At 40.2% G+C, this 22,289-nt stretch overlaps 5 protein-coding genes and 1 long non-coding RNA gene across 11 annotated transcripts in view; 5 read left to right on the top strand and 1 right to left on the bottom strand.

Annotated features, from left to right (window-relative positions):
• The window catches only part of LOC143101959 (uncharacterized), a 9,006-nt gene extending 7,555 nt beyond the window's left edge, over nucleotides 1–1,451 (top strand). The window contains exon 4 of the long non-coding RNA XR_012982540.1: nucleotides 1,380–1,451. This is a non-coding gene — a long non-coding RNA (uncharacterized LOC143101959). The remainder of the gene's footprint in view (nucleotides 1–1,379) is intronic.
• LOC143101926 (sperm-specific sodium:proton exchanger-like) lies at nucleotides 1,449–2,796 on the top strand. Its single transcript, XM_076265227.1, has 5 exons — nucleotides 1,449–1,545; nucleotides 1,637–1,753; nucleotides 1,958–2,119; nucleotides 2,197–2,296; nucleotides 2,453–2,796. The coding sequence occupies exons 1-5, from the start codon at nucleotides 1,479–1,481 to the stop codon at nucleotides 2,595–2,597; spliced, it is 591 nt and encodes a 196-aa protein (XP_076121342.1). The 5' UTR covers nucleotides 1,449–1,478; the 3' UTR covers nucleotides 2,598–2,796.
• A 609-nt stretch (nucleotides 2,797–3,405) lies between these two features.
• Nucleotides 3,406–4,729, top strand: LOC143110176 (sperm-specific sodium:proton exchanger-like). The gene is made up of 5 exons (XM_076273046.1): nucleotides 3,406–3,465; nucleotides 3,568–3,649; nucleotides 3,793–3,974; nucleotides 4,190–4,330; nucleotides 4,598–4,729. The coding sequence occupies exons 1-5, from the start codon at nucleotides 3,418–3,420 to the stop codon at nucleotides 4,727–4,729; spliced, it is 585 nt and encodes a 194-aa protein (XP_076129161.1). The 5' UTR covers nucleotides 3,406–3,417.
• A 441-nt stretch (nucleotides 4,730–5,170) lies between these two features.
• Nucleotides 5,171–13,256, top strand: LOC143110168 (sperm-specific sodium:proton exchanger-like). Its single transcript, XM_076273037.1, has 10 exons — nucleotides 5,171–5,398; nucleotides 5,482–5,671; nucleotides 5,871–6,059; nucleotides 6,265–6,414; nucleotides 6,907–6,958; nucleotides 7,826–7,974; nucleotides 8,121–8,246; nucleotides 8,376–8,474; nucleotides 12,937–13,124; nucleotides 13,247–13,256. Exons 1-10 carry the CDS (start codon nucleotides 5,241–5,243, stop codon nucleotides 13,254–13,256), a joined length of 1,311 nt encoding a protein of 436 aa, XP_076129152.1. The 5' UTR covers nucleotides 5,171–5,240.
• Nucleotides 13,257–13,296: 40 nt separating this feature from the next.
• LOC143101934 (sperm-specific sodium:proton exchanger-like) lies at nucleotides 13,297–15,200 on the top strand. The gene is made up of 5 exons (XM_076265241.1): nucleotides 13,297–13,384; nucleotides 13,962–14,150; nucleotides 14,629–14,758; nucleotides 14,900–14,934; nucleotides 15,034–15,200. Exons 1-5 carry the CDS (start codon nucleotides 13,364–13,366, stop codon nucleotides 15,124–15,126), a joined length of 468 nt encoding a protein of 155 aa, XP_076121356.1. The 5' UTR covers nucleotides 13,297–13,363; the 3' UTR covers nucleotides 15,127–15,200.
• A 438-nt stretch (nucleotides 15,201–15,638) lies between these two features.
• The window catches only part of ppp6r3 (protein phosphatase 6, regulatory subunit 3), a 32,026-nt gene continuing 25,375 nt past the window's right edge, over nucleotides 15,639–22,289 (bottom strand). For 4 of the 6 annotated variants that reach the window (XM_076265186.1, XM_076265179.1, XM_076265203.1 and 1 more), the window contains exons 19-25: nucleotides 22,154–22,269; nucleotides 21,865–22,060; nucleotides 20,335–20,432; nucleotides 19,471–19,651; nucleotides 17,167–17,286; nucleotides 16,951–17,037; nucleotides 15,639–16,770 (exon numbers count right to left, since the gene is read on the bottom strand). In XM_076265186.1, coding sequence (XP_076121301.1) covers nucleotides 16,719–16,770; nucleotides 16,951–17,037; nucleotides 17,167–17,286; nucleotides 19,471–19,651; nucleotides 20,335–20,432; nucleotides 21,865–22,060; nucleotides 22,154–22,269 — 850 coding nt within the window. In that variant the 3' untranslated portion in view covers nucleotides 15,639–16,718. The remainder of the gene's footprint in view (nucleotides 16,771–16,950; nucleotides 17,038–17,166; nucleotides 17,287–19,470; nucleotides 19,652–20,334; nucleotides 20,433–21,864; nucleotides 22,061–22,153; nucleotides 22,270–22,289) is intronic. The other 2 variants (XM_076265195.1, XM_076265212.1) reach the window with 2 other exon arrangements.

Here is a 22,289-nt window from a genome sequence, read left to right as displayed (position 1 = left end):
CACTCTTTCTGCCACTCGTTGCTTATCGCTGGTTATGCTTTGCATGTGTGGCATTCTGAGACGTTCTTTAATCGGGACCATCATCGCTCGTTTCAATTTAGGACCTTGCAGTTGGAACTGTTGTTTGCTTATTCAAAGTCTAAAGAAAGTCCAAAGTAGCCTGGGCTATTCATATAGCATCACACTCTGTCTGCCACTCGTTGCTTGTCGCTGGTTATGCTTTGCATGTGTGGCATTCTGAGACGTTCTTTAATTCGGGACCATTATCGCTCGTTTCAATTTAGGACCTTGCAGTTGGAATTGTCGTTTGCTTATTCAAAGTCTAAAGACAGTCCAAAGTAGCCTGGGCTATTCGAAGTGTCCGTTTATTGCATATCATTTTTTACGTCATTTTGAAGAATGAAGAGCCACTGCATACCTGTGTGTCTTGGCGTGTTGCAAAATCCGTGGAGTTCACTTTATTGTTTAGGTCAGACATGTTACGTTTTTACCCGTATAACTTACACTGATCCAGCTTAGCCAAAGCCCTGCTTCTATCCTCACTGGTAGCTTACAGTACAGTGGTGTGTGGGAGGGGGAGTGGCTAGCGGTGAAAGCCAATGTGCTTCTTTTACCGATATATTTAACGATATCTTTTGCATTTCTTATTCAAACAACGTCAAATTTGGCACTGCACTTACTCATGCCCATAGCAAGACACCTGCCAAGTTTGAAATCAGTCTGACAAACGGTCAGCGAGATATGCGTGCCACAGACAGACAGACAGACAGACAGACAGACACACACACACAGACGCTTCTTGCTTTATAGATAGATAGATAGAAGATGTTACAAGGCCAGCCTGGCAACATGTTCTGTATATAGTTGCTTTCAGAATCTGTGAGAAAGTTCTACTTTGTTCCTTATAACTTTGTCTATTTGATTAATTGTTGAGGGTTGATACAATTTGTTGCTCAGCCTACCATTTCAGCGGTGTGACCTTACCGGACTTTACAGTTATTAAGTTCTCTGGAGGGATCATTTTTAGCATGTTTTTATTGACAACATTGATTTCTGTTTGGAAAGAGCTTGCATTTGATACCATACATGATGGGTTTAAACAGTAATGTGCATTTTTTTATGGTCAAAAAAGGGGGCGTGGCAAATTATGTCATTAAAAAAGAAATGCTCAAGGGTGCCCGGAGCGGCACCCGTCAGATTCTGAGTCTACACCCCCTAAGCCTAAACTATCAATTTATGCAAAAAAATTGCATTAGTACCTTATGTCACACCTATCCTGGGGTTCTACCTGACTAGTAGGTTTGACATTACAAATATTGACATTATCCCATCAAAAAACATGAGCATGAAATGTAATTTTGTTCTGGTTTTTTTTACAGGTTCTACTGCTAGCCATACCAGGATTTCTCATAAGTACATCAATGATAGCACTGTTAGTTGTCAAAGTCTTTGCTTACAAATGGGACTGGTATGTTGGTATGATGTTTGGAGCAATTGTCAGTACAACTGATCCTTTCTTGTCATCAACTTTGTTGAGAACCCTGGGTAAATACTAAAAGTCCTTTGAACACCATTTTACACCATTTTTATAAAATGAGATTAATGAATAAAGTTCACTCTTGCTTTGTCTCCACAGGAACTGCGAAAGCTTTACCTCTTCTAATAGAGGGAGAGTCACTGTTCAGCGATGGTGCCTCTTACATTATATTTGGCGTATTTAAAGATTTTGCCACAGATTTGGTGCCCTTTGAAGGTATGGGTCACTTTTGCCATATTGACTTTGTGGTAACTGAGATATACAGTATGTACACTGCAATGTGCCAATGTCATGTGATTTTTGAATCAATACATTTTAAATAATTAAATACTATAAAGTTCCCATTAACAGTTCCAAGTACATGTGCAACATTTTGTTATTCAACTCAATTGAATTTCCTTTCATATTTTTATCCATCAGCATCACAGTTTTGTGTAAGGATGATACTGCAGCTTGTGGGAAGTCCTCTTTTAGGCTTCATCATGGCTAAGTTTGTAATGTTCTGGCTGTCATATATCTTCAATGATGGGCTAATAGAAATCACCATTAGCTTGGCAACTGCATATATCACCTTCTATGTTGGTAAGAAGCACACATGTTTGATGGATTGATGGTGAAGTTTGCTGTTCAGGTTCTGAGTGTCTTGTGATTTTAATTAGCTCAATGGCTGGGAATGTCAGGAGTCATTACAGTACTCATGGTTGGACTTCTTCTGGACACTGTCAACTTTAGTCCTGAGGTTGAAGTATTTCTCATAAGGTGGGTTCAACCTTATGTATTTTAATAGTATATTCTCACAGAGATACAAAATGGATTTTCTCTTGACCAAAACCTTTACTTTTTATACATGCAGGTGATGGAGTTGTTATTGTGTACATATAGGTGATTGGAGTTATTTTGTGTTTGCTTTATCAGATTTTGGGAAATGTTGACATACCTGGCCAACACACTTATTTTCTTCATCGTTGGGATTGTCATTTCCAAAGCATTTCAGCATTTGACACTAAATGATTTCTTCAACATCATTGTGCTTTACTTTGCAGTGTACATCATAAGGTAAATCAGAAATGATCCTATTTTTTTGTTATCAGGTGTTACGAAGAAGTAAAAATAGTCAATAGTGAACCAAGAAAGCTAGTAAATATACAGTGGTCAGTGAACGCTGCATTTCAAAGTGTCTGCCTGCAGCTCTAGATTATATACTGCTGGGGTGCATATCACAGAGCCTTCCTAATGCTTTTTAATTCACAAGCTATATCTTAAGCAAAACCTTTAACGTTTTCAAGTGTTTTCCTAAGGTATACCTTCTCTAGGAGATACTTTTATAAGATTAGTCTGGACCCTTAGCTACACCTTGATAAATCTGCACTCCAGTCTGAGTTATGCTCCTCATACTGGTTACTGACTTCACTCTCTCATCTGACTGAAAAGCTGATTAAGAACTGAAGTAGAAAAAGGAGTGAATGTCTTTATTGCATATTTGCACAAGCCACTCCTTGTGCAGGTACTGGCCTTTTCTTGCCTTGGTCTCTGTGGCATGTCTGGTTTCCTTTCATCCAAGGAGGGCGAATCACTCCACTTGTGGATGGAGGGTTCATTACTCTCCACTTGGCTTGGAATCACTGGAAAAGTTCTGTTTCAGACAAAAGCTCTTGTTTTGCCTGTTGATATGAATATCATCTAATATCATGTTGACAACAATAATATCCATCATACGTGTTGTTGTTCATCCTTTCTATCATTTATGCCCCACTAGGTTAATCGCCATTGTTGTACTCTCACCTGTGTTGGTCCGCATTGGCTATGGCTTCAGATGGCAGTGGGCATCAGTGTGTGTTTGGGGGGGCACTAAAGGAGCATTCTGCTTGAGTCTCACTCTCATGGCTTTCCATGAACAAGGACTGGACGAACATCTAGTGCGAGAAAAGGTGCTGAACAGTCAAAAATGTAATTTCTCTGTGTCCATCTGCTTCTGTGTATGTGTGTATGTAGTAAAGCTGATAAATAATACATTTATTGTACTAATTTAGGTGTTGCTTCTTGCTTCTGGTGTGGTGGTACTCTCCCTTTTGATCAATGCAACAACTCTGACAAAGTTTTTAAAACTGCTAGGTAATGTCCACAAATGATTATTTAATAAAAACAACAAATGGATATCTGTTGGATTCTACATGTTTGAATCTGTATACTAGTCTAAATTGCAAGGTGAGTGTAAAGGTATTGTTTGAGTAACCTTGGGAAGTTTGCCTCCTCAGGCCTGTGTGATGTGTCTGTGGCCAAGCGCATGGCTATGTACAGCGCAGTGCAGCGTGTGACGGAGAGCTCCCAGAACACTCTGAGCATGCTCAAAATTGACAGGTTCCTGGCAGATGCTAACTGGGAAACAGCTGAACAGAGAGTGCATGTCGAGGACCCCTACAAAACATCCATTGAAGAGGTCAGTGCCGTATGGCCTGGTAGCTGCAACTGAAATGAAAACCATACATTGATTACTAAGCATTATTCATGAATTGAAGCACTGTTATTAGCATTAATGAATAAAGATGGTATGTGGGCATATATAATGTCTGAGTTCATGTCATTATGACATTGTGTACTACTAAACAGTATGGAAAATGCTGTTGTGACTGCATTGCTGATTTTCCTCACCAGGTTAGCATTGAGGACTTTTGCCCAACGGCTCGTGTGACTAAGTGCCCAGATTGTGAGAACAACATCCCCTATGTTCCCTCTCAACGGGAGCGGGAAGACATGATGGAGGAAGCACGCATGCGAGTCTTGAAAGCTCAAAAGGTCACAGCCCTCTATTTCACTTAAGGAAATGACCTCCTACTTACACATACAGTCATTAGACCTACCCAGATTGAGGGGTAGCCCATCTGGTTTAGTTGTTATGGAAACAGAAAGAAAACAAAATCATAACCAAATTGTATGACCCCATCAGGATAGACAAACACAAATCTATTATAATAACTGGGTTATGATCGACTGGCAAAATGTTTCAAAGAAGAGAATACTGTATATATTTGTCTTAAATATGGTTCTTGCTGCGTCTTTCAGACCAGTTATTGGAAGCAGTACAGCTCTGGAATGCTTAATCGGCAGGCTGCACGCACATTGATCAACACGGCAGACAACATGTCTGATCTAAAAGGAAAGTCAGTATTTTACATGCATTTTTCATGGGAGTAAATGGATAAATAAATAACATTTATTTATGAATGTTAAACCTGTATTGAGATGATTGTGTGTTAAAATGATAAGATATTTTCATCATGTTGATAAGCATTTTGGTACAACTTTTATGAGTAATTATCGCAGGCCAATGGTTTGCCATTCATGCCCACTGTGCTAGTGTGGAGAACTCTTAAACACTAACCTCAGTAATCACTTCTAATCGGCCATTCAAGTGTGTTGTTTCAAGTGTCCTTCTCCTCATGACTCACTTTCACAAGCCTGTGAGTGATTGAAAGCATAGGATCCAGAATTATGTCTTATTTACGTATTTAGTATTTCAAGTCATATGAAACTTGCAAACAATTTTTTTTAAGATGATGTAGGCTTATACTCTATAAGTATAGGCATATCATATACCGGTACATCAACATTTAGCGGTTAATATTGAAACTGAATATTTAAATAGAAAATGTCTGGCATAGTGGCAAACAAACAACACTTTGTATGAAGGCAACTATTTTAGTGTATGTATTTACTAAGCCTAAAGAATCTGATCTTTTTCAGGTTCATTACTGTCCAGGATGTTAAGAAGTATTGGGAAATGAAAGGTTTCTTTGTAATTCTCCTGAGAAAACTGGAAGACTGGCTGTACAATGTCAAAGCTGAAAAACTGAAGCCGTCAAGGTGAAAATTTGCAGGTTATCGTAACCAAGAGCAGTTGTATATCACATGCACTTGACTTCAATAACCCATGGTCTCTTTTGCAGGCATCCATGGCTGAAATTGTGTTACCAGGTGGTGTTCAGTGTGTCTTTCGAATATTTCATGTATGTGTTAATTCTACTCAACATATTTCCCATCGCTCTTGGGTTCACCGATATAACACACTACGAGCTGGAGCTACAGGTCCTCAACTACATTTTCTGTGCTCTGTATGTTCTTGAAGCCATTTTTAAGGTAAGAGATCAATAATAACATGGTAGCATGAACAAAATCAGATTATGATGAATGAGTTATGATTTCAGTGGATCTATTGTGTCATAGTTGTAGATCAAGATCAGTATCGCTGTATATGCACTAGTGTGAGTGTGATGAGAACAGATCTAGTAACTGATTCCAACTGGCCATCACAGAGGTATTTCATCATGTCCCACAGGCCCTGGCCATGAGAAGAGCATATATTTTCAATCACTGGAACCAGTTTGATATCTTCATTCTTTTGTTGTCTGGTGTCGATATCTACATTGAAACCAAGTTTGGCCTGTCCGAAATCAACTTTCATATGATTAACATTGTACGTGTGTTTAAAATGTTTCGACTGACCAGGGCATTGCGACTAATGAAGGTATGTAATTTCCTATTGTAAAATCATGCTGGACACTCTCCTGACACTCTTATTTTTATTTTATCCATTGAATTGCATGTAATGAATAAGATCACAGTTCTGACAGGTTAAGCAGCTGCATGTGGGGCTTTAGCTCAATATATTACTGTTTTTCTGTCTCTCTGCACACTGTCTGCATTGTCACCTATTATTTTTTAATTGCCAGATAGTGATACCCAAGTTAATAAAGGTAACCAATCATCAAATAAGTAAACAACTCAGCTTTGGATACGACATTGGAAAAGGTTACGTTATTGGTGAGGAGGACATTAGTAAAATCATTGACCACATCTCTGATGACAAGAGCATCTCCACGGTAGGTAGAAAATCAGACATAAAGCCATACAGTGTGATTATCTTGATTACTGCGCCGTACTTGATGTCAAATTTAGGGCTTGTCCACTTATTGTTTTTATTCGCAGCTAAATGGAGATTGGAGAATTAAAAATGAAGATTATGTGTCATACCTATTTGACCATTGATAATAATTGTTTTTCGGACAAATCTAAATTATTTTATAGGTATTTTAAAGGAACTGATTTATATGTGGACTGAGTTGATAATACAGATGTAGAAGTAAGTTCTAACAAAAGATTATTTTCATGGCATAGTGTTGATAGGCTAAAAGGTAAATCAAATCAGGTCACGACAGCATAGTAACCTGTATGAGCTGTGATCCTCAGTATTAATCGTCTGTTCAAGCTAACAATACTTTTTGGTAATAATGGAAGGTAGTAATACTTGTAAATGACCCTGTTGAAAGAGTAGGACAGGAATGGTCACATGTAACTAACTCTGTGTTTCTTAGGAACTGAAATCCATTTTGGAGAAGAACAGACTGGAAGGAGTGAGGGCGCTTGGTAAGACAACTAAATAAAAATACGCAAGGCCCTCTTTATTGCAGCTAGTGAACATAAATAATTATCCTCAGAGGTCTTCAGTTCTGCCTTTGGTTAGTCAGTAGAAAACCTTTGGTCCAGCTATGTTCACGTTCAAGGGGAACAATGTCATAATTTCATACATGGGTTCATATTTGTGTTGGGTATCCGGTGTACCCAGGTACCTGCTTTGACGGGAAAGTAAGATAATGGCTCTAATCTTCTCCCAGTGTCAGGTCATACTAGTCTTCTGGCTTACACAGCCTGATGTCTCTTTTAGACCCGGTCCTCCACCTGGAAGAGGGAAACCTGCCTTTGGTGTGCTTTTAGACCAATATCCTCAGCTACGGCCATCAAAGGAAATGGGACAGATTACAAAACACAGAAGATGATGTCTGTTACAGGGGGCTATAAGGGCTTAAGAGAAGGGGAAGAAGGGATTGATGGATGCACCGATCTATTGTCCAAAAAAATAAAAGAACAGTCTTTCGGGGGGAAAAGATCTAATAATCTCTGTTCAAAACAACATACAACACTGGCCCATACCACACAGAGCTTCAATTCCAAGTGAAGTCAGCATCCTCCTGACTGCATAATACACCTGATTAGCATTTAAATCACAGACATCGACCATGCATTATGAAGGACCTGAGAAAAACTAGATGGAGTGGGATTAAAGTAAGTTGAGTTGATTCTCTCAGCTTTGGGGGAAATTATGTACAGTTACAAAGTCATGACATCAGAGCAGATTTTTTTGGGGAAGGTGTGTGTGTGTGTGTGTGGGGGGGGGGGTGTCTGTAATCCTGTGAGGAAGGATGATATCCTTAGTTTGGCTTGTCTCTTTTCTAGGCTTCCTACAGAGAGACCATCCAGAGATTGCTATCTCAGTCAAAACCCGGCAGGCCATCCGGGCTGTTCTGAACAGTGAGAGGGACGCCATTCATTCCCTCATGTCAGGGGGCCTCCTGGATGACATAGAAGCTGCAAAGCTACAGAAGGTAGGCTTCAGGACAAGATGCTTGGACATGTTTCTCAGAGAAATGGAATGCTAGACTCATTTATGGAAGCTCTGCCCTTAGTGATAAATAGCTCTATCGGGTGATTTAGACATGGAAGTCACACAATACTTTATGTATCTCTGCAGATGATTGAGATTAAGATGAAGAAACTCACTAAATTTCCACCGACCATATCAGCGCCCACAGCTGAGGAGCTCCTGAAGAGTCTGCCATGGCTCTCCAAAGACACTTCGCAGATCAATTTCTTCAAGGTAGAATTGACAAATTGAATGACATTTGGGCTCATTTACTCGGCACAAACAATCCAACTGTGTTGTAGTTCAAAATCATTTTAGACATGTTTGAGGCCATTCACTTATTCGTTCATTCATACTTTTCAGAGAGTGGCACAGCTTCTGTTCTTTGACTTTGGAGATACAATAATACAACAGAATGATGCTCCTCGTGGAATACATTTAATTGTTTCAGGCATGGTCAAGGTATGTGGGTTGAAGGGCTTTAGTCATTTTTGCATTTAATTATATCCCTAACTTGCAAAGATAAAGTCTGCTCCTTGTACTAGCAATGCAATGTTGAGTCAAGACTCATGCTAATTCAATTTAGTTAGACAGATATCGTAATTCAGACCTAATGCCACGAGCCTGGTCTCTGCTTTCTGTCTGCTTTAATGGCATAATCATTTGCTATGCTGTTGTGAGAGCCTCAGCACCTCATTGCCCCTCATGAAATTTAATTTTACAAACGTGTTTAAAACAGATCCGGTGTTGGAACACAACCCATATGGGCGATGACTAACAGAGTCAGTCATCTGAGCACCCACAAAGCACTCCATCACCTCAATGCATTTATTCTTTTGGACAAGAGTCAAACCAAGTGACAAACAGGAAAGGAACATTGCATATCTAATAGTACATAGCATCATGACGACGAGCAGCGTGACACAAAGGAGATGATATATGTCTGAGACTCAGATATTAGTGTCCTGATTTATACACTGTAATTTATATTATCTTAGTGCTCATCTCATAAATGCTCAGTGTGTGGGCTTGTATTATGTGTGATATGCATAATGTTTATATTAGACTTTTTCTCAAACTCCACATAATATAGAATCTGCCCTTTGGATGCTTTTGAAACAGCCTGTGTGATTAATATAATGTGAAATCCACACATCATTTTTTACTTCTTGATCTTGATATAGATCAGCCCTCTAACATACACTGTAGGTTGCACAGAGAAAGAACAACACAAAGTATACAGCCAAGTCATTAATATGTGCAAATTACACTTGATTTGTCATTTATGACCACCTTATAATGGTGCTTCAACATTACCAATTTGAACACATTACAGCGTGACAGTGCAATTATGTGTTATTTGGACAGCTAGGGGATAATAGTCCCCTTACACTCATGGTCTCATACATCTACCTCCCATGTGATCTGGTTATTAAATATCAGCTCCTCACATGGGCAAGAAGGGACTTGCAATGAAAAATGCAAGTCCTTGTTATTTTTTAACACCTCTTCAGGTAAACACATTTCTTAGTCTAAAAAATGACCATGGAATCCAGAGAACCTGTTGGGCAGTTTTGAATATTAATCTCATTCGGTCCAGAGAGGATGACTAGACTGTCTGTGTAGCAGAAGGGGATGTGTTATTATTAAGAATGTGAAGGAGTGATGTAGAAGCATTAGCAGACAATTGTAACAATATCTGACAAACATAGTTTGACAGAAAAACAATAATAGAATGCAACTGTGTTTTTCAGAAATGGCAACATATTTTTCTCCTCTTAAAATGTGTTCTCAAATAGGCCATTACATTATTTAAAATGGGATGACAACATAACATAAGGTAACATAACAAAGAGGGATGACTGAAGAACTTGTTGCTTTTAGTTAGTATCTATTGGTGCCAGCATCAGGGGCTTGCGGTTTGTCTAGTTATCAGTGATCAGATCATAAACGGCCACAGCAACCAAGAGGAATGATTGAAGAATTTGCTGGTACGTCGGTTGTTGATAGGCCGCTTTGCAAAATTCAGTACTTATAGCAAGTGAAATGACCAGACGTTACTGTCAAAATACAGTAGGTTTCCTAAATTGTCTCAGGCACATTAGGTCTGTCTGTGAATAGTTTTATTTTGATATAGCTTAAAACATACATGGGCAACATACGGCCCGCGGGCCACATCCGGCCCGTGGGCTTTCCCTGACCGGCCCGTGTAAGGTCCGTGAAAGAACAATAGTCAAGAGCCTAGCATAGAGATAATGCACGCAAATCAATATCGTTGCTTTTATTTTGAAAGCGACTGCTTTTCGTACGCCCATACATTTGTGCGTGGATGCATACAATGTAAACACCCTCACTGATGTGCTGGTGAATAGAATTTATGCTTCTGCATCGACACAATGCAGTTGCCTTTAAGTCGGCGTAAACCTTTCAAAGTTTTGTGTCTCTTATGTCTGCGTCGCTCACCACCGCAAAGGTTGTCAGAACGAACTCCTGCTGTTTGTTGGCGATACGAAGTGTTAATTTCAAAACGTTACTGGCAGATAGATAGTTTACATTCGGATAACCCCGTCATTGTAACCAAAATATGTCTGAGTTTATTTGCAAAGCTTATGTTAGCGAACTAGTATGATGCGCTACCCACAGGTTGCTTGAAGCAGCCGGCTCAACACACAGGGCGAGTTTACCAATCACAGTTTTGTGCATAAAGTTAAAGCAAAAACATAGCCTACATTTTCAAAATAGTTTTCTTTGTGCATGTTGATTAACTAATGACAGCCTACTATTGTCTGCTCCACATTTTCATAGTCTAATTCTGCATAGAGTTAATTTAATGATGGTAATGATGGTAATGATTTAATGATGAAATATTGCTGAGTGTTGATGAAATGGTGGCACAGGCCTATGTTGTACTGACTCCTTCACATTTTCATGGCCTAGCCTAATTATATAGATATTGTAGTACTTTTGTATATCAGTCTTTTCGAGAAGCAATAGCCTATTGCTGTTTTTCCTTTGTCTCCCTTACATTTTCATCTGTTCTTACGAGTAGTAAACAAAACCATAGCCTATGATTTACTTAATGTTATACAAGAACAGAATAGAATTGGACAGAATTGAGTTTAGATTTGAGTTCGGTATTTTGGGTCTGGCCCTCCTCAACAGTCCCAGTTTGTCATGTGGCCCCTTAGGGAAATTAGTTGCCCACCCCTGATTTAGATGTAACTAAAACTTTATGAGTCCCCCAGATTCTATGTCATTTAGTCATTAAGCTGATGCAGACAGGTGCTGGCAGCAGCAAATGATCTGCAGCCTTTGATGGATAATAGAGTGATGGGAGAGTTGCCTTTCTACTCAACAGATTGTACCATGGTCATGAGCTGAATGAAAGGACAAAAGAGAACATTCAGCCATTGTGAAAGATCTCCTTTTTAGGCTCACATTTGTCTATAGTCTACTGGTCAGATAACTGTTCTGGTCAGTCTGTTGAGCAGTCCTGGGTTATTCTCAGTCGTCTTAGTAATAAGCCTCACCCATACCTAAAGTATATCATTAAAGAGATCATTAAGTACTTTTTAAGCCAGGGGTGGGCAACTAATTTCCCTAAGGGGCCACATGACAAACTGGGACTGTTGAGGAGGGCCAGACCCAAAATACCGAACTCAAATCTAAACTCAATTCTGTCCAATTCTATTCTGTTCTTGTATAACATTAAGTAAATCATAGGCTATGGTTTTGTTTACTACTCGTAAGAACAGATGAAAATGTAAGGGAGACAAAGGAAAAACAGCAATAGGCTATTGCTTCTCGAAAAGACTGATATACAAAAGTACTACAATATCTATATAATTAGGCTAGGCCATGAAAATGTGAAGGAGTCAGTACAACATAGGCCTGTGCCACCATTTCATCAACACTCAGCAATATTTCATCATTAAATCATTACCATCATTACCATCATTAAATTAACTCTATGCAGAATTAGACTATGAAAATGTGGAGCAGACAATAGTAGGCTGTCATTAGTTAATCAACATGCACAAAGAAAACTATTTTGAAAATGTAGGCTATGTTTTTGCTTTAACTTTATGCACAAAACTGTGATTGGTAAACTCGCCCTGTGTGTTGAGCCGGCTGCTTCAAGCAACCTGTGGGTAGCGCATCATACTAGTTCGCTAACATAAGCTTTGCAAATAAACTCAGACATATTTTGGTTACAATGACGGGGTTATCCGAATGTAAACTATCTATCTGCCAGTAACGTTTTGAAATTAACACTTCGTATCGCCAACAAACAGCAGGAGTTCGTTCTGACAACCTTTGCGGTGGTGAGCGACGCAGACATAAGAGACACAAAACTTTGAAAGGTTTACGCCGACTTAAAGGCAACTGCATTGTGTCGATGCAGAAGCATACATTCTATTCACCAGCACATCAGTGAGGGTGTTTACATCGTATGCATCCACGCACAAATGTATGGGCGTACAAAAAGCAGTCGCTTTCAAAATAAAAGCAACGATATTGATTTGCGTGCATTATCTCTATGCTAGGCTCTTGACTATTGTTCTTTCACGGACCTTACGCGGGCCGGTCAGGGAAAGCCCACGGGCCGGATGTGGCCCGCGGGCCGTATGTTGCCCATGTATGATCTAAATAATATGCAGTCAAGAAATGCCTTAAGGTGATACAATGGAGAGGGGCCAGAAAGAGAAAAAAAGCTCTGTATAGCAATCTTTAAAAGACCTTAATTAAAACCTGGCTATGTTATGTGAAGATGCTCCAATGTGTCATGTCTATTGCCTTCTTTGGGATGACAGCGTTCTCATTACGTCTACTCTAGTAGATCCTCACACATCTTATGTACATTATTGTACAGGTAAGTTTCCAGTGTTTTGTGTTTTGTCAGTGCAGTGTTTTGTTTTGACAGATTACAGGGTGCAGCCCAGACCTTGGAGGCAAGAAGCTAAAGGACCGGAATCAGCAGACGGACTACAGGAGCTGTGGCACCATCCTGGGGGAGCTCAACTGCCTCACGCAGCAACCCATGGAGGTTACCGTCACCAGTGAGACCGCCACTCAGGTACACCGCTCTCTGCACAACGGTCACCTCCTACGGTTTGTGTGTGATCACAAAGCTTTTTTGAAATTTGCTTTCTGGAAAACTAGAATGAGTGATGTAGCCAATTGCGAGCAGTCTGTGTTAGAATGTGTGTGCGTCTGATTGTCTCTCCTACCAGACCTGCTTAATTCCCATTGACTTCCTGCTTGAAGCCTTTGATGTCTTCCCTGAATTCCCCTCTCTGGAGTACAAGATTTGGCACTCACTAGCTGTTAAGATCAGCACGACTGCCATTATGGAGCACATCGTCTACCAGGTCAGAAAAACTTTCAGTAGTCAGAAACTCAGTGACCTGTGAAGCACAGACAGGGTCTATATTTGTGTTAGTCATTTACTTCAGTGTGTCTTTGAGTAGAAAAAAACAAACAAAAAAAAGTGTAAAATAAATAGAGAAAGGGTTCTGGTTTTCCTGTGTTGGTATAATGGTATGTTGATGTTGTTTGGATCACCTATTTTTGTTCATTTAATTTTGTTCATCTTTAAGACAAGCAAAATGTTTACAGGACCACATCAAACTGTATTAGCATTTTCTGATGTTCAGAAACTCAGTGACTTGTGAAGCACAGACAGGGTCTATATTTGTGTTAGTCATTTACTTCAGTGTGTAGCTAGAAAGAAAAATTATTTTCTGATGTTCCTTTATGATTTCCCATTCATTCTGTCCTTCATATGGCATAGCCATAGCCTGAACTCTCTTGCTTAGCTGAAGCTATGATGTTGGCTGGGAACATATTAATATATAAAATGTGGGAAATCATAGTCGTTGGGCTGTATGTCTGAATCAATATGTTGATGTAGACATTGTGTGATGTATCGCCACTGCTTGTGTACAGGGCTGGACGTACAGGCAGATCTGTAATCACCTGGCCAAGGCCTACGTGGTGGACCTGGAGGTGAACCACAAGCTCAACATCTATGACGGCACCATGGAGGATGTAGTCGTGGTGTATGGCAGCTGTGACGACCTACAGTCACTCAGCTCCTACTTGGCACCAGTACTCATTAGTCGGACCACTCACCAGGTCAGTGCATCCGCTAGCTGATAACCGATTAAGTTATTTAATATATCCCCTTCGGTGGCCAATTGGTTGTTTTCCCTGTCAACTCAGAATTAACATTGTGAAATGTAAGACAAACAGGTGTAGTGATTACTAGTGTATTGCTGAGTACTTTGAAGCTTGTCATTTTCATGTTAATAATTGATTTGTTAAGTGTAATTGCAGATATGATATCAGATTATATTATTAGTGATAGGCTCTAAAGTGTGAAACATTTAAGTAATTTCCATGTGGTGCTCATATTAACTATAACTGCATTTGTCTTCTCAAAAGTGCCCCCTACTGGTTTAAAAATGCATAAAATATCTATCTTACACTTCATGTTTTATGCAGAAACCACACATTTCCTCTGCTTTGTATTACTCAGCTGAATCAGTTTGACACTTAAAATGCCTTAATTTATCAATGTCCATTTTCCCTGTCATTTTGGTTGGGGTTTCAGATTGTGGGCACAGCCAACACAACCAAGCTACTGATTGTGCCCACTGCCCACTTGGAGACGAAGGAGAGCTGTCCTGAGCTACAGAAGCTCAACAGTGTTCCTTGCCTAAGACACGCAGCCCAGAGAAGAAGTAATGCGTCACACCCTCATCTGTGAACACGCAATTGAACACTGATTGTATTAAGCACAAGGAATGTGTCATATTTGCCTGGTATGCAGTAAATTGGTATGTCTCAAGTTAATACCCCTTTGTTTTACCTCTACTTAACAGGTTCCAAGCACACAGGGTCTGGACTGCTGAAGACTGTAAGTGAGATGTTTCGTAACATTCTGTAATGATGGTGTTCCATGTTGGAGCCAACTTGATTCTCGGCTTGAGATGATCAAATGTGTACTGGTTTGCAGGTGGTGTCAGGCGAGTCTTTGGTGGGGAGCAGCAAAGAAAGCCTGAAGGTGGTGGAGCAGAAAGCGCCTAGTATTGTGAGGTTGAAATTTTGAATGCCTCTTGCTCACTGATAGATTTCGAGTCATGTAATCCAGTTAAATGTTTAGACATTAAAATGTGTATCTTACCTTCCAGTTATCTGGTGTCTAGATATGAAGAGATTTGCCTGAGATTCTACACAAGTGAATTAGTGTTGATTGGATATAATACAAAACTTACCAGTTTTAGGAAACTTGAAAGTTACTGAAAAAGACAGGTTCTGACATACAACCACGATAATTTAACAACCATTTCAAAATACATCTGGTAGCAAGTCCCAACTATAAACCTATGCCATTATAATCACCAATCTATGTGCCTAAACCAAACCTGTAGCATACTGCCCAAACCCATCACTGCTGAGCTGGCACCATTCAGTCCTTGAACATTCAAACCTATCTATCTATCTATCTCAACAATATTGGCAAGACTATGTGCTAAGGATATAGTACATGCAAGGCCAAGCAAAAATAGGACAAACTCAAACCTGATCACTGACATGTTTAACTGAAAGGATTTAGAAATATTTGTTTCCTATTCTTTCTGGCACAGTTGCCCTTTTATTAAAAAAAATGAAAGAAAAAAAGTAAAATAAATCAAAGTCAATGATTTATGCATGATTGAAGCATATCAGGAATATCCATTACATTCCCAGAAAACTTTGCAGGTGGAGAGGTTGACTTCAGTGAGACAGGAACAGTTGGAAAACAGTAAGATCCAATCATCACAAGCCAATAGAAAGTGTTAAACTCGCTAGCTACATGCAACTGGAGAACACCCTCTACAGTCCTTCCTTCAGGGGGTTTGTACAGTTTAATGTGATCACAGGGGAAAGGGTAGGGGAGGACATGTGTATGGCTCTTAGTAACAGAATATTACAACTAAATTTTCATAATAAATTAAGTTAAAAACTATTCCAAAGTTTGTTCCCCCCGATCTTGCTCATGAAAGGATACAAGAAACATTTACAAATAATACCAGTGGCAAAATAAATCTTTCTGAATGTGTAAAATTATGTTTCCCCCAATAACAGCCTCATGAATAAAACAGACCAACATAGGTTGCCAATTAACATTTCACTGTAAGTGTTGCTTTTACTCAGAATACCAGATTTGTGCAAGAGGGGAAAAAAAGCCCTGTTTAAAAAAAAAAAAAAATCAAAGCAAAAAACAATTTGGCCACACCAAGTGTTCCAATTGGTATATTTCAGTAATTCATATTTTGTTTCTGTATACATGTTTTCTTTTTATAAAATATTTTATTCATACAATCATTTTAACTATAGCAACATTACTATTAACTTTGAGTGGCAAGATAGACAGATCACCTCATAAGAACAACAGTTTATAAATGAATGCAAAAAAAGAAGAAAAAAATTAGAGTATGTTTCTCTCCATACAGTTCAAACTCTCTGTACAACTGTCTAATATGAATATTGCTGGTCCTGATCTGGTGAAGTTGGGTTGAGGGGGGAGAGGAGGAGGGGTGGTGGGTGGCTCCCGCTGTCGCCCAGGCTCCCAGGCTGGCACTGCCCCCTCCTGGCCAACCCCTTCTGGAGACCGCGAGCGTGGGCAGGAGCAGGCAGGCATAGTCGCACCGCATCACATCACACCGGCCCGTTAACGGCTGAATCTGGTGAGGGCACACACTGCTCTGTTCTGTGGGGGGAGAGCGAGACGAATGAGCACATGGACACACAACTGCAACATACAAATGAACCTCTACTAAAAATGAATGGGAGGTGAGGTCTTCTGTAAGCACTGTTTAGCCCGTTTCTAAATTCAATGAATTCCTAAAGGATTCTGAAAACCTTTTCAGAGAGAACACTGCAGACTTACTTGGCTTCTTCCTTGACTGGTGCTTCTTCAAGGGGACCATTGATAGCCTCATTCTGAACTTTTGCCTTCTCTTCTAAGAAATTAGCACTTTTAAAGAAATAAAAAAGGTAACAGAAGTTCAATGCATGTATAATACAGGCTATAGAACAAAAGGGAAATAGTTTAAAATCAGTACATCTGATGTAACTACATTAGCTGGAGTGGTTTGAGACTTACCCTGGTTTCTGACAGTTGCTAACAGGCTGTGCAGCAGCACAGGTGCTCTTAGATTCGCCACTCTCACCTACAACGTACTTGGCGGATCCATCTTCAGAGGTAGGTAAATTCTCTTCCTTACTATAAACGGGAAGGGTCACACATTCAGACGGTGGTCCTTTTTACACACTGGCCAACCCTTCCCCCTCATGGTTTAACCCGACAGACAAGACATGCAAAAAATGGGGACAGACCACATTCAAAGCAAATGGGTGCAAATGAAGGGTGATGAAATGGATTTGGGTGAACCAAAATGAAATGTGGGCAACACAATGTACAGCAAATGGAGAGAAGCGTAGGGAGTTCCATCTGATTAGGGTTTATTCAATTCCAATGGCAATTCTTAGTCGGAACACTTGGCCAGGTAAACAAGCTTTGGTTTAGGCTACGCAGAGACAACGGGATCAGTGGTATGCTCAGTAGATCACACGCCAGCTATCCAGCTCTGCCTCACTATCATAATGAAGAGCTGGCAATTGCACCATTCTAAGATTTGGCTACAACTCTTGTACGACAGCTGATGGCTTTTTGTAAAAATTGTCCCTTAACGCAGCACAGAAGCTTGTAGAGGATTAAGCCGTAGGAGTTGCTGACACAATACAAGTCGAGTACAACAAATAGTTTTATTGTTGCCCTTCCCTTGTTGCCCCAGTCTCAAATAAAGAGATGACACTTTGACTTCAATTCATGTGGCTCAAGCAGATTAGATTATGTTAAGTCTAGAGTTTTCTAAAATGTTACACCTTACTTCCATCAAGTAATTCTACCATTATGCTCATCTCCAGCACTGGGACTATTTTAGGTAATGGAATGTTTTTTCCGGTGGCACTTTTGCCTGGGTCTAGGAGAAATGTACCCACAGCATGAGGCCTTGTTCGACTTCACTGCACAATGCATTAAAAGCTCACGTGAAACAGGAAAGAACGTGTGTTCACCTGGCAGTATTACGTATATAAATCAATTCCATGGGTCCTAAAGCTGGACATGAAAGTGCTGTGGTTTGATGGGATAGGACCCAAAATATTCACCAGGTACCACCACTCCTCCAATATCATTACACTTGGGGAGGTCCTACCATGGGGACCCCATGTGGCAGACAAGAGGAATAGACTTTTTATTCTGTTTATTGTACCCTGTTTGTCTGCACCCTGATAAGCTGCAAAATTAAGGCAAGTCAAAGCTTGGAGCTTAGGAAGGAATCTACAGGTGAACAAGATCAGTTGTACATGAAGTTATGTTGAGGCAGAAACACATACAGTACAATGTTCTACATACTGATCATTTTAAAAGCCAGCATTCTGTCAATTTATGTGAAATATTACTAAGTTTTGTATTCTTATTTTTTTTTAACTGCAAGCAAAGCTATATCTGCCTGTTCGCACATAATTTTAAGAAGCCGTGGCTGTTGACAAAGAAGCAGCCAGTCTTATTTTAAATTTTAAAAAGGCATCCATGTCCTCTGTGAAGGACAGGCTGCATACATCGTTCACTACTACTTGAGAGCAGAAATGGTTACAGCTGAAGGCCTACAGCCAGTTTGAGTCACTGACTCTTAACATGCAAATGGACATGAAGAAACAACCATTAAAAACATAAAAAGAATGTTACATAAATGTGTTTGTGTGCATATATATAAATTATATGTACATACAATTTATATATATATATAAAAAAAAAAACAAATCAATTAGTGGCTGACATTGGGAGTAACAAACAAACGAACGGACAACAGAAAAACAGACACGGCAGATGGTTTAGCCCCCCCAATTGGCTGTACATACCGATAAGATTTCAACACTCTGAAGCCACGCGCACGCACGCCAAAGAGAAAGAGGAAGCTCATATTGTAAGTGGTGCAAGTGAAGGACAGTTTGTTTTCTCTCTCTCTCTCTCTTTATTTACAAAAAAGAAGGAAAAAAAAAAAATCAAAAAACACACAAACATCTGTAAATGTGGGCCCTTAGGAAACAGATGCAATATGCTACAATAGTAGCTGACTGTATAAAAATACCGTCCCCCTTCTGATGGGGGAGGGGGTGTCTCTGCCACCTGGCTGGCTCCCGTTGTGGGGGTGGGGAATGGGGACAAAGCTCGGACACAGAGACAGGGCAGGTCCACATGCACAGTGAAGTGAATGGCCGTGTTATAGCAGGGAGAAAGGGAATGTTTGGTGACACTGAAGAGAGCGAGAGAAAGAAGCGAAAAACAGAGAAAGGGACGGGAGGTGTTTTTCCCCTCCTGAGTTTTCAGCGCTTGGTCACTCACCTCTTGAAAACAGCAGTTTCAGTTTTGGCATCTACAGTAAGGCTGAGCGTCTCCTTCATGGAGCCGTTGGTGACCGTCTCAGTAACTCGGTCCCCAGCCGGCTCCTCCTCCGCATCTGAACCACCTGCAGAGGCAGCTTTGGGCCCAGAGGGGACCGCTTCTTCAGGCCACTGTCCTGCTGCTAGGAGCACGAAAAGGAGCACAAGTCAGCTGGGTTCTCCTATTGGTGGCTTACATTTCATTTGTTTGTGGTTATTTTAGAATTAGCAATTTGGCTTTTTTTAATCAAGAGCTGATTCAACCAAAACAACTATATCCTGAGATTACCAAAACAGTCTTTATATTTTAACATATAGTTTTAACATATTAGGAGACAGATTTATAGATTTAATATAAAACTGGCACAGACAGCTACAGACACCGAGCGCATAGTAGGCCTACTTTCATTTTCTAGAGTGCGCAGATCATTACGTGAAACATGCTTCATACCAAAACAGCGATCAAACATTATCATGACGTGTTGTCACAAACATTTACTCCAATTAGAAAACCAAAACCATGTAAGTAAAGACTATGTTTAGTGTTGTTCTGTCATTGACGCCCGTATAAGGAAAATGTGTTTTCGGTTTGTAAAATACTGTATATATCCCCCACCCAACCCACCGCACCCCATGTGAAGCACTGAAGGGGGAATTCCGCCCATTTTGAAAAAATAATTTCTAGCCCTGGACAAGATATACTTTTTAAACAAAGTCTCAAGCAAGTATCCAGTGAAACGCCAAGGCTTATTGTGGGAAATGGTATACTTGAGTATTAAGTCCTGCTCCTGGCATGACCACGAACACCTGAAGATAAGTGGCTCACCTTCAGACTGCATGGGTGCGTTCACACCCAGTGGGTCCACAGTCTCTAGGCTCGTCTCCATGGCCACTGGTGAGCTGCATCTCAGTGGGTCTTTGGGGCTGGAATGGTGGAAAAGGGACATGAAGATCAATGCCAGAAAGCAGATTTGTTGTAGTTGTGTGTAGTTATACAGTAGTAGTAAGGAGAAACAATAGATATTGTTAATAAATATCTATTGAAAATTGGAAAAACAGATTCTCTACATAAGGTCTGGAATGTACAGACCCATTTATATTGCAGGGCACTTTTTATCACATTAAGAAAATTGTATGAGAATTTCAAACATTTCCAGTTAGGATTTCTCATTTGAGTAATCAAAATGTGCAATTGGATGGAATCCCAGCTACAGACCTGCCAACCTTGAAGATTTTTTTTGAGTATCACCTCAAGCCGAGAAAAGAAAATGTCACGTCGGCCTTCATGCATGCAGCCAAAAACAGATATAACCATACTTGCAAGACACATTTTGGATAGCGACCCATCTTTAATGTTGAATATCTATCTAAATCTGATCCAATGTGTTCCTGAAAGTGCAAACTGAATCTTTTACAGTAGCTCTATAATGTTGACAATCTGTTTTAGAGCCTAATAATCCTGACCTTTGAAAAACACTTGTGTTGATGGGGACTGATGTGGATATGCTGTCCATTTTCTTATATCTGGCCTAAAGATTTATTTTGTAAAGAAATACATCTATTGCCCATGTTATGCCAACATATTTAATTCACATGGATAAATGCTACAGTAGATAGAAGCTTATGGACATCTGCTGTTGTCAGTGTGCAACCTATCCCTTTACTCACAATAGCCTACATGTTTTGTTTTTTTGTAAAATGTTTTTGTTAAATGTTCAATTATTACCTGCTGACTAATGCAAATTACTGATTGCTTTTAAAGAATTTCACTTGCACATGCACATTGTTTGATCTATAAAATGTCAGTGTTACCCAAAGCTCGATATTCTGCCCTAAAATGCCTTGTTTTGACCACACGATATTTAGAAATGGGACGAAATTCTTGAATTTCCCCGAGGGAGGGAGGGAGGGACGGACTGACTGACTTTCCAACCAGCACAAATGGAGCCGGTAGCAATGGAGATACTTTTGACCATCGACTTAAAACAAGAGTAAAAAGTGTTTAATGCAGTTGCTAGAAAAACAAGCATTCTAGCTAACATTAACGCTTGATTAGCACACATGGTTATGGCACCAAAAGACTCCCTAAACGGCTTTTTGCTGCCAGTGTTTTTTCGTACTGGCAAAAGAACCCAGGCCAGCTTTTCTTGTCAAAAGGACGCCAAGTTTAAACACAGCCTAAAGCTAAAAATATGAATGATAGTCTGCAGATAATCTGCATTCTGAGGTATTTTCCTTATAACCCCAAAAAATGATTACCAAAATAATTGGCAATTAATTGAACGATTGACTAACTAATTGATTAATTGTTGCAGCCCTAGTGTAGAATATGTTCTGTTGGTGTCCTTTGACTGACCTGACTGAGGGGGGGAAACTGGAGAAGTCAGCCCAGCTTGTCTCTGTGTCGCGAGCTATGGGGGCAGCAGCAGGTGAGCTCCAGCCAGTGGGCTCAGACATGGTCCCCGTGGTGGACGAGGGGGCAGCTCCAGCAGCCCCTGCAGAGTTCCCTGTATCCATGGGAATATCGTCAAAGTTGGCCGTCCACACGGGACCTGGCGCAAAATGGGGGAAACCTATTTGAGCGCTTTTTGTAACACCCATGGCTTGTTTGAGACTGCCGTCTCTTGGAGATGCTTCAATCTTACCCGTGTCGACCTCCATCCTGTCGTCTGTCGTGGCACTGCTGGGCTCAAAGGGGTCGCGTTTCACATCCTCTTCCTCAGAGTCTGTGCTCTCCTCACTGTCAGTGCTACCAGAACTCCTACCACAGAGAGAGCCACA

Source organism: Alosa pseudoharengus, unplaced genomic scaffold (genome assembly GCF_046254945.1).
Source record: "Alosa pseudoharengus isolate Yale_2024_CS ecotype anadromous, Long Island Sound unplaced genomic scaffold, YU_APseudo_1.1 YU_APseudo_1.1_scf_10, whole genome shotgun sequence".
NCBI lineage: Eukaryota > Metazoa > Chordata > Actinopteri > Clupeiformes > Clupeidae > Alosa > Alosa pseudoharengus.
Note: the sequence above shows the minus strand (reverse complement) of the source record. Positions and strands in the feature narration are given on the sequence as shown.

Coding starts and splice junctions, on each gene's coding strand:
- LOC143101934 (XM_076265241.1), top strand. CDS start 13,364: ATGGAGCACATCGTCTACCAG. Junction 14,759..14,899: donor ACACGCAGCCCAGAGAAGAA/GTAATGCGTCAC, acceptor TCTACTTAACAG/GTTCCAAGCACACAGGGTCT. Junction 14,935..15,033: donor GGTCTGGACTGCTGAAGACT/GTAAGTGAGATG, acceptor ACTGGTTTGCAG/GTGGTGTCAGGCGAGTCTTT.
- LOC143110168 (XM_076273037.1), top strand. CDS start 5,241: ATGTATTTACTAAGCCTAAAGAATCTGATCTTTTTCAGGTTCATTACT. Junction 6,415..6,906: donor ATGACAAGAGCATCTCCACG/GTAGGTAGAAAA, acceptor TGTGTTTCTTAG/GAACTGAAATCCATTTTGGA. Junction 8,475..12,936: donor TTGTTTCAGGCATGGTCAAG/GTATGTGGGTTG, acceptor TTGTTTTGACAG/ATTACAGGGTGCAGCCCAGA.
- LOC143101926 (XM_076265227.1), top strand. CDS start 1,479: ATGATGTTTGGAGCAATTGTCAGTACAACTGATCCTTTCTTGTCATCA. Junction 2,120..2,196: donor ATATATCACCTTCTATGTTG/GTAAGAAGCACA, acceptor GATTTTAATTAG/CTCAATGGCTGGGAATGTCA. Junction 2,297..2,452: donor GTTGAAGTATTTCTCATAAG/GTGGGTTCAACC, acceptor TTGCTTTATCAG/ATTTTGGGAAATGTTGACAT.
- LOC143110176 (XM_076273046.1), top strand. CDS start 3,418: ATGGCTTTCCATGAACAAGGACTGGACGAACATCTAGTGCGAGAAAAG. Junction 3,650..3,792: donor AAAGTTTTTAAAACTGCTAG/GTAATGTCCACA, acceptor TTGCCTCCTCAG/GCCTGTGTGATGTGTCTGTG. Junction 4,331..4,597: donor GAGTCTTGAAAGCTCAAAAG/GTCACAGCCCTC, acceptor TGCGTCTTTCAG/ACCAGTTATTGGAAGCAGTA.